Source organism: Carassius auratus, chromosome 7, assembly GCF_003368295.1.
Source record: "Carassius auratus strain Wakin chromosome 7, ASM336829v1, whole genome shotgun sequence".
Classification (NCBI taxonomy): domain Eukaryota; kingdom Metazoa; phylum Chordata; class Actinopteri; order Cypriniformes; family Cyprinidae; genus Carassius; species Carassius auratus.
In genome coordinates, this window is record NC_039249.1 from 4,779,571 (window position 1) to 4,790,189 (window position 10,619).

General features: G+C 40.7%; 1 protein-coding gene across 1 annotated transcript; it reads left to right on the forward strand.

The window, feature by feature from the left end:
- Positions 1-3,165: 3,165 nt before the first annotated feature.
- LOC113105364 (uncharacterized) lies at positions 3,166-7,323 on the forward strand. The gene has a single exon (XM_026266403.1). The coding sequence runs from the start codon at positions 3,385-3,387 to the stop codon at positions 7,321-7,323; it is 3,939 nt and encodes a 1,312-aa protein (XP_026122188.1). The 5' UTR covers positions 3,166-3,384.
- Positions 7,324-10,619: the final 3,296 nt, after the last annotated feature.

Here is a 10,619-nt window from a genome sequence, read left to right on the forward strand (position 1 = left end):
TATCCATGTCGATAATGAAAAAGATGCATTGGGATCAGCATTTATAGACATTCTGAACTCTATTGGTGTTAGACAACACGTTTCAGGACCTACTCATTGTCGAAATCATACTCTAGATTTAATACTGTCACATGGAATTGATGTTGATAGTGTTGAAATTATTCAGCCAAGTGATGATATCTCAGATCATTATTTAGTTCTGTGTAAACTTCATATAGCCAAAATTGTAAATTCTACTTCTTGTTACAAGTATCGAAGAACCATCACTTCTACCACAAAAGACTGCTTTTTAAGTTATCTTCCTGATGTATCCGAATTCCTTAGCATATCCAAAACCTCAGAACAACTTGATGATGTAACAGAAACTATGGACTCTCTCTTTTCTAGCACTTTAAATACAGTTGCTCCTTTACGCTTAAGAAAGGTTAAGGAAAACAGTTTGACACCATGGTATAATGAGCATACTCGCACCCTAAAGAGAGCAGCCCGAAAAATGGAGCGCAGCTGGAGGAAAACAAAACTAGAGGTATTTCGTATTGCTTGGCGGGAAAGTAGCATATCCTACAGAAAAGCATTAAAAACTGCTAGATCTGATTACTTTTCTTCTCTTTTAGAAGAAAACAAACATAACCCCAGGTATTTATTCAATACAGTGGCTAAATTAACGAAAAATAAAGCCTCAACAAGTGTTGACATTTCCCAACACCACAGCAGTAATGACTTTATGAACTACTTTACTTCTAAAATCGATACTATTAGAGATAAAATTGCAACCATTCAGCCGTCAGCTACAGTTTCGCATCAGACAGTGCACTATAGACCCCCTGAGGAACAGTTCCACTCATTCTCTACTATAGGAGAGGAAGAATTGTATAAACTTGTTAAATCATCTAAACTTACAACATGTATGTTAGACCCTATACCATCTAAGCTCTTAAAAGAGGTGCTTCCAGAAGTCATAGGTCCTCTTCTGACTATTATTAATTCCTCATTGTCATTAGGATATGTCCCCAAAACCTTCAAACTGGCTGTTATTAAGCCTCTCATAAAAAAGCCACAACTTGACCCCAGAGAACTAGTTAATTATAGACCAATCTCGAATCTCCCTTTTCTGTCCAAGATACTAGAAAAGGTGGTATCCTCACAATTATATTCCTTCTTAGAGAAAAATGGTATATGTGAGGATTTCCAGTCAGGATTTAGACCGTATCATAGTACTGAGACTGCTCTCCTTAGAGTTACAAATGATCTGCTCTTATCATCTGATCGTGGGTGTATCTCTCTATTAGTTTTATTGGATCTTAGTGCTGCGTTTGACACAATTGACCACAACATTCTTTTGCATAGACTTGAACACTTTGTTGGCATCAGTGGAAGTGCATTAGCATGGTTTAAATCGTACTTATATGACCGCCATCAGTTCGTAGCAGTGAATGAAGATGTATCATATCGATCACAAGTGCAGTATGGAGTACCTCAAGGCTCAGTTCTAGGGCCGCTACTCTTCACGCTTTATATGTTACCCTTGGGAGATATCATCAGGAAACATGGTGTTAGCTTTCACTGTTATGCTGATGATACGCAGCTCTATATTTCCTCGCAGCCCGGTGAAACACACCAATTTGAAAAACTAATGGAATGCATAGTCGATATAAAAAATTGGATGACGAGTAATTTCTTACTGCTAAATTCAGAAAAAACAGAGGTGTTAATCATAGGGCCTAAAAACTCTACTTGTAATAACCTAGAACACTGTCTAAGACTTGATGGTTGCTCTGTCAATTCTTCGTCATCAGTTAGGAACCTAGGTGTGCTACTTGATCGCAATCTTTCCTTAGAAAGCCACGTTTCTAGCATTTGTAAAACTGCATTTTTCCATCTCAAAAATATATCTAAATTACGGCCTATGCTCTCAATGTCAAATGCAGAAATGTTAATCCATGCATTTATGACTTCAAGGTTAGACTATTGTAATGCTTTATTGGGTGGTTGTTCTGCACGCTTGGTAAACAAACTACAGCTAGTCCAAAATGCAGCAGCAAGAGTTCTTACTAGAACCAGGAAGTATGACCATATTAGCCCGGTCCTGTCCACACTGCACTGGCTCCCTATCAAACATCGTATAGATTTTAAAATATTGCTTATTACTTATAAAGCACTGAATGGTTTAGCACCTCAGTATTTGAATGAGCTCCTTTTACATTATACTCCTCTACGTCCGCTACGTTCTCAAAACTCAGGCAATTTGATAATACCTAGAATATCAAAATCAACTGCGGGCGGCAGATCCTTTTCCTATTTGGCGCCTAAACTCTGGAATAACCTACCTAACATTGTTCGGGAGGCAGACACACTCTTGCAGTTTAAATCTAGATTAAAGACCCATCTCTTTAACCTGGCATACACATAACATACTAATATGCTTTTAATATCCAAATCCGTTAAAGGATTTTTAGGCTGCATTAATTAGGTAAACTGGAACCGGAACACTTCACATAACACCGTACTTTCTACATCATTAGAAGAATGGCATCTACGCTAATATTTGTCTGTTTCTCTCTTGTTCCGAGGTCACCGTGGCCACCAGATCCAGTCTGTGTCCAGATCAAAGGGTCACTGCAGTCACCCGGATCCAGTACGTATCCAGACCAGATGGTGGATCAGCACCTAGAAAGGACCTCTACTGCCCTGAAAGACAGCGGAGACCAGGACAACTAGAGCCCCAGATACAGATCCCCTGTAAAGACCTTGTCTCAGAGGACCACCAGGACAAGACCACAGGAAACAGATGATTCTTCTGCACAATCTGACTTTGCTGCAGCCTGGAATTGAACTACTGGTTTCGTCTGGTCAGAGGAGAACTGGTCCCCCAACTGAGCCTGGTTTCTCCCAAGGTTTTTTTCTCCATTCTGTCACCGATGGAGTTTCGGTTCCTTGCCGCTGTCGCCTCTGGCTTGCTTAGTTGGGGTCACTTCATCTACAGCGATATCATTGACTTGATTGCAAATTAAAACAGACACTATTTCAACTGAACAGAGATGACATAACTAAATTCAATGATGAACTGCCTTTAACTATCATTTTGCATTATTGAGACACTGTTTTCCAAATGAATGTTGTTCAGTGCTTTGGCGCAATGTATTTTGTTTAAAGCACTATATAAATAAAGGTGATTGATTGATTGATGGAGCAAGGTGCGACAAACCAGCGCCAAGGGTGTTAGACCGGGAGCCACGGCTTGCGAGACTGGAGGACTCTGATGATATTGAGCACTATTTGCTGACATTAGAGAGACTGGCAGAGGTATACCAGTGGCCTAAAGAAGACTGGGCCATTCACCTCATACCGTTGCTAACTGGTAAGGCCAGATCGGCGTTTGTTGCAATGGACCCTTCAAGTACACAAGACTATGATGTAGTTAAGACCGCAATATTGAAAAAGTATGAAATCAATGCAGAAACTTATAGGCTGAGGTTCCGTAACCTAAACACCCCTGGGGATGAGTCACCACATGAGCTTTATATCAGACTGAAAGACCTGTTTTGCAAGTGGGTGCACTACTCCAGCAGCAATAAAGAGGATATTATGGAGGCACTTGTTCTGGAACAGTTCCTAAGAGTCTTGTACCCAGACGTGCGGACTTGGGTCAAGGAGCATGATCCAACCACTGCTGCTGAGGCGGCCAGACTGGCGGAGGCATATATCACAGCCCGAAAAGGAACAGGAAACTTCCGCTATGCTGGAATCCTCCCTTCGATCAGGGGTAAGTCTGAGGGATTTGGGGGGGGTTCAAACTCTCAAGACAGGATCCTAAGACTCCCACAAAGTAAAACCACTACTCCGCTTGTAGCTTCACAGAGGGTAGTTAAAGATGATGTTGTATGTTATCATTGTGGTCAGCCAGGACATACTAGACCTCTTTGCCCCCTGAAGAAACCCAAAACAGCAAGCCTTTGTTATGTCCCTCATCCAGTTCAGTCATACCCCGGGAAATGCAACTCACAGCCAGTTAGATCTGTCTTGTTAAATGGTAGACCAGTTTTAGCCTTGGTAGATACTGGTTGTACATATACATTAGTACAGCGCAGATTTGTGCCCAGACAAGACTGGAATGATGTAGAGACGGTTACTGTTTGTTGTGTACATGGTGACAACACTCCATTGCCTACAGCAGAAGTGTATATAGAGGTCTTAAATCAGTCTTATTTGATGAAGGTTGGAATAGCTGAGACTCTTCCCTATCCCATACTCCTTGGCACAGATATGCCAGTGTTGGCTGAATTACTGCAAGACACAGAATGGTGTGGGGTAGTGACAAGGGCTCAGTCAAAGCAAGTAGTACAGACAACACTCAACCCAGACCCAGATAATCCATTACAAACTTTGCCTTTTAGTTCTGCGGATATTGAGAGGGAGTCAGGACCAACAAAAGACAACAGGTTACAACAACGTAGAGATTGGGTATCAGGGTTGATTGACACCTCAGAGCAGGCTAACGAGGATGTTGCTGAACCTGAATTATGTGAGTCAGACATTGTGATTCCCAATGATCTAGCCCAGCTGCAGAGGGGAGACCCAACCCTTGCCACATGTTTTGAACAGGTTAAGCAGAAGGATGATGCTGATGTTTCACTTGATGATCCTTTTGTATTAAAACATGAACTTCTGTATAAGCAAACTAAGGAGGGGGATCTTCGGCTAGTTGTACCTAAAGCACAAAGAAGTGAGGTGTTGCAGTTAGGTCATTCCATTCCATGGTCAGGTCATTTAGGGTTTGCAAAGACATGTTTGAGAATCTCTAAAAGATTTTATTGGCCCAGAATGTACACAGACATTAAAGAATACTGCCAGACATGCCCTGATTGCCAACTCACTGCTGGTCGGACTCCTGCCATTGCACCACTAATCCCTTTGCCTGTGATTGATGTACCTTTTGAGAGAATAGGAGTAGATGTTGTTGGACCAGTTGAGAGAAGCCAGACAGGGAACAGGTTTATTCTAGTAATCTCAGATTATGCCACAAGGTACCCTGAAGCATATCCCTTAAGAGATGTTACTGCTAAGCAAATAGCTTCAGCCTTGTTGAAATTCTTTTCGCAAGTAGGAATACCAAAAGAGGTTCTGACAGACCAGGGCACTAACTTTATGAGTCACACACTGCATCAAGTTTATCAGCTATTGGGCATTAAGAGAGTACGAACAACCCCATATCACCCTCAGACTGATGGTCTTGTTGAAAGGTTCAATCAGACTCTAAAGAATATGTTAAAGAAGTTTGTTTCAGACTCTGGCAAAGACTGGGATAAATGGCTGCCGTACCTCCTTTTCGCCTACCGTGAAGTACCTCAGGCTTCTACAGGATTCTCGCCGTTTGAACTGCTATATGCCCACCAAGTAAGAGGTCCTCTAGATGTACTGAAAGAGAGCTGGGAGGCAACAGACAACCCAAAGAGAATGAACATCCTCACATATGTGATGAAAATGAGGGAGAAACTTCAACAGAATACTGCCTTGGCAAGAGAAAACCTGGTAAAGTCCCAAGTACAGCAGAAACACTGGTACGACAAGATGGCTAGATCACGAAGCTTCGAACCAGGTGAGGATGTCCTATTGTTACTTCCAACATCTGACAATAAGCTGTTAGCAAAGTGGCAAGGCCCGTACCAGATAAAGAAGAAGGTAGGTCCGGTGACCTATCAAATCGAAATTCCCTCAAGAAACCAGCCTCTTCAAATATTTCATGTGAACATGCTGAAGAAATGGCATTCGCATCGAATTCCAGGCCAGACAGAAGAGAGCAAGGACATTGCTATGCTGGTGAGAGCCATAGAGGGTGAAGAGGAAATAGAAGAACAGTATTTACCGTCCTGTCGCAGTGACAGCAAATTGAATTTACAGCACCTGACTGAAGTGCAGAGACATCAGCTATGGGAATGTATACCTGATCAGCTGTTCATGGATACGCCTGGCAGAACAGACTTGGTAAATCATTCGATCATCCTCAAGGACACTAAACCTGTCCGTCAGTCTGTGTATCGTGTGCCAGAGAAACTTCTATCTGTTATGAAAGAGGAATTACAGATCATGAAACAACTGGGAGTTATTGAACCATCGTCAAGTGAATGGAGCAGTCCTATAGTGCTGGTGCCGAAAAAAGATGGTACCTTGCGGTTTTGCTTGGACTTCAGGAAGCTGAACAGTATTAGTAAATTTGATCCTTATCCAATGCCACGGGTAGATGAGCTGGTGGAGAGGCTGGGAAGGGCGAAATACCTAAGTACGCTGGATCTCTGCAAGGGATACTGGCAGGTGCCGCTGGAACCAGCGTGTAAGGAGCTTACTGCATTCAGAACCCCCTTTGGCCACTACCAGTTCCGAGTCCTTCCTTTTGGTCTACATGGGGCCGCGGCCACATTTCAAAGGATGATGGATAAAATCCTCCATGGTACAGAGGACTATGCTGCAGCTTACCTTGATGACATCATAATATTCAGCCAAACCTGGGAAGAACATCTGGAGCACCTTAAAGAGGTGTTGAATCGTATCAAGGCTGCAGGACTAACCATCCGCCCTGATAAATGTGCCCTCGCCAAGCCAGAAACCCAATACCTGGGATTTGTACTAGGACACGGTGTGATCCGACCTCAGGTGGGGAAGGTGGAGGCCGTTAAAGGAGCAGGACGGCCTGTGACAAAGAAGCAGGTTAGAGCGTTTCTGGGACTTGTTGGCTGGTATAGGAAATTTATTCCAAATTTCTCAGCCAGGGCAATAAACCTAACAAACTTGACAAAGAAGAGCCAACCCAACAATGTAGTATGGACGGAGGACTGTGAAAAAGCCTTTGAAGACTTAAAGAATGCACTATGTCAGGAACCAGTTCTTCAGAGTCCTGACTTTGGGAAGCCATTCACAGTACAGACTGATGCCTCACAACATGGCGTTGGTGCTGTACTCCTTCAAGAGGAAGAAGGTCAACTCAAGCCGATTGTATACATCAGTAGGAAACTCCTGCCCAGAGAGGTAAACTATTCCACTGTTGAAAAGGAGTGCCTTGCTGTTAAGTGGGCCCTGGACTCTTTAAGGTATTATTTGCTTGGACGAAAATTTCGGTTGGAGACTGATCACAGAGCATTGGCCTGGTTAGGCCGCATGAGGGACACTAATGCTCGCATTACTAGGTGGTTTCTGGCCATGCAGCCGTTTGACTTTGAGGTGCTGTATAGATCAGGGTCACAGAATTACACCGCAGACTTTCTCTCGAGGACACCACAGTCGGTGTCTGGAGAGGGAGGGGTAAATGTCACAGTGGGGCACTGTGACTAGAGACTGGCACTGGACTTAGAACACAACACACTAGGCATGCATAGACTTTTCATACAACAACACATATTTGTTTTGCGCAATGTAACACCAGTTAACACCAGGTATGTGTGTGTATGTAATTGATTGTGTATTGTTTAAGTGTTGATCCTGTTCTCACCATTTTTGTTTAGGTTAACACTTGGTGAGTCAATTTTTTTTTGTTAATTTGTGTATTGTTAAGAATACAAACACAACCGGTTGGCATGTTAAATGTTTATTGTTTTCAATTATCCATTTACATAAAGTAAACAGTCATACTTACGTACTGGAACATTTTCTCATAAAAAACAGAAGAAACCCAGGCACCACATTGCCACCATTTTTAAATGCCTGTTTCCCGCCAATAGAAGGCACACTTAATTGGTCTCATGCCGGAGGGGGAGATTGGTGTTTGTTTGATGCTTTGGTAAACCATAATAATGAATTTAGTTTATGTTGTTTGAAATGGTTGTATATTTCTGCATGTTTTTAGTTCTAATAGTTATGCCTTTGTTACAATTAAGTTGCTATTTAATTGTTTTGTCTTTCTTGAACTTATTGGTTACCATCAATTATTTAATGGTTTAGTCCTAGTGGGAGGGGCTTATACTTTTTAAGTGTTTCTCTCAGTCTGGTAAAGGGGGCTCGTAGAGTGAGTCGGGGAAAAGTTGCTTGCTTGATTTTTGGGTCAAATTATTGACATAGCCAAAAGTTTTGTTTGTACATTTAAACTTTGTACAATTTTTTTTTTCTATTTTTTGTATTGTTTTTATTTTATGTTTTTCTACTTTTTGAGTTACACTGTAAATATAATTTGAATCATTTTGGAAAATCTTTGTTTTTCACATTTTGGAATAAACACCAACTTTTTGTCTTCATCAGCACGTCACTTCATTTTTTTCACGCCTCCATCGGCCGGTACATCCAGAGCAGGGGTGCCGCCACTGCTTGAACACCTTGTAGCAGTTGGCACACCACTGTCTCTGTTACAGTCACCTTTGTCAACATGTGGACTTGGAAATAGTGTATCATATGTGTTTATACAGAAGGCACAGTCCAACAGTTCCATCTGTTTCAGTTCATTTGAATGCAATGCAAACTATAATGACAACCTCTTTACACCAACCTGTGAAAATAAAGCATTTAATGGTGACTTTAAAATACACAAAGCATCTTCTGTATTTAAAGGACAAAATAAGACTAAATATCTGACGTCTATTTTACAAGTACTATTTTATATGCTGGTCAGAGGCAAGTGCAGCAAAGGCAAACTTATGTGATAGGAAAATGTACAGTATATCACTTTTCCATTTTTATGTAAAAACAGGCAATGAAAATATATTCTAATGGTAAATAATAAAAATATTAATAATAAATCTAAACGTGCCTAAATATGATGCATAAAACTACTTTTACAGCAGCATCTGCATTTATACAGTTTCATTTTTATTTATAGGTTTTAGATAATTTCTGAATAATATTCATAGCAAATAAATAAATAAATCAGCTATTTTGTTATTTGTGCAATGGATCTCAAAGCTGTTTAGCAGTGACGAAACACTTAACTACAGGCAAAATAATTAGTAGCTATAATCATTTATAAATGTCTGATACAGGTCTCCTAAATCCTAAACTTTGTGACATTTGCATAATGGCATCTCCTTATATATATTTGCATGTTGTCTGTAACTAATTTGATATGCAAATAATATCAGAATATGTGTGTATTATTTTTAACTCAATAATAATAAAACACCTAGAAAAGACCAAGATGAATGAATATAAAACTACAGTAAATATTTCTGTTTATTTCATAGATAAGGCAAAAACCATTTCTCCTGTAAAACAGCTCTAACAAGAGTATCATTTATTCAGCTCTATTCAGTTCGTTTTGTTCTAATCCTATGATGTCCAATACCCTAATTAAGCAAGCCAATATGAAGGGCATAGAGCAAGACATAAACTACTGTTTATTGGGAAATAACTATAATTACAAAAGCAAGTTATTTATTGTGAAATTTACCTTCAGATGTTAAAATATTTTTTCATCTTTTATAGAGATTTAGTTTATTTGCATATTTCCTGTATAATTCATCCTCAGACACACAGCTGGTATAAGTAAGGTGAGATGAACTAAACTGCATGAAAGCTGTGGAACCACTCAAATAGTTACCTGTCCAGAACTAGGTCAGTATGCAATACAATAGCTGCATTTCTGTAACCATTGCTAACAGTTCACTTTTTCAAGCCTGTACACTTTTCTGTTTATACATTTTAAAAGAATCTTCATTGCACCATTTCATTTAATTTTCAGTTGCTCTTCGTGTCCTTCAGATACTGTTAGCTGTTTCGACTGAAGAGCAAGATGACCACCACTTACTCAGCGAACCAAACATCCCCTCTTTTTTTCACATGCACAGACTCTTACCCGGGGAACTCTATTGGACTCAGTGTTACAGCACTTCAGATCCTGGTCCTCCTGCCCACCCACACCTGGGTCGTCTGGCTGGGCACAAGTGACATTCGAAAAGGAGGGAATCTGGCAACCTCAGATATCTTTACAGTGAACCTGTCTCTATTAGAAATTAACTCTATCTTCCTTTTTCTGTGTACACTGGTTGCTTTCACTCTTAACTTTAAACACACAATGCTCCTTGCAATATTCTTTTATGGAAGCTACATGGTTGGCCGTCCCTTTTCGAATTGCTTGATTTGTGTTGAGCGCTACATAGCCGTGGCCCATCCAGTGATCTACCGTAACCCAGTCTTTGTGAAGCACAGGTATATTGGTGCTGCTCTGGTCTGGCTACTGACTTTGTCTTATGGAGGCTTTGTTATTTTCACCTTTCCAGATGCCCCCATTGCAGCCTACCTTGTCTCTCTAGCAATCAGCCTGTTGCTGATCACAGCTTGTAGTCTAGGAGTGCTCAAGATCCTGCTGAGACCAAGTCCCGGTGAAACACAGAAGGAAGGGATGTACCAACAGAAAAAGAGAGCATTTGTAATCATCACTGTCATTCTAGTTTGCATATCTACTGCATATGGCATGGATATGTTCGTTTTCAGTATGAAGAAATACATCACTTATGCTTCTTTCTGTGTGATGCTGGGCAGCAATATGTGGTTAATTCAAGGAATTAGTTTAATACAGCCTTTTCTCTATCTATCCAAGCTTGGTAAATTTTCATGCATCAAAAAAGGTTCTTGTTAATAAAGCAGGAGAGGTCGAAACTGTGGTCTTGTGGAATGTGTTTGTTAAGCATCGATCAGAAACACTT

Bases quoted from the DNA above. Each gene is read 5' to 3' on its own strand.
- LOC113105364 (XM_026266403.1), top strand. From the start codon at position 3,385: ATGGACCCTTCAAGTACACAAGACTATGATGTAGTTAAGACCGCAATA.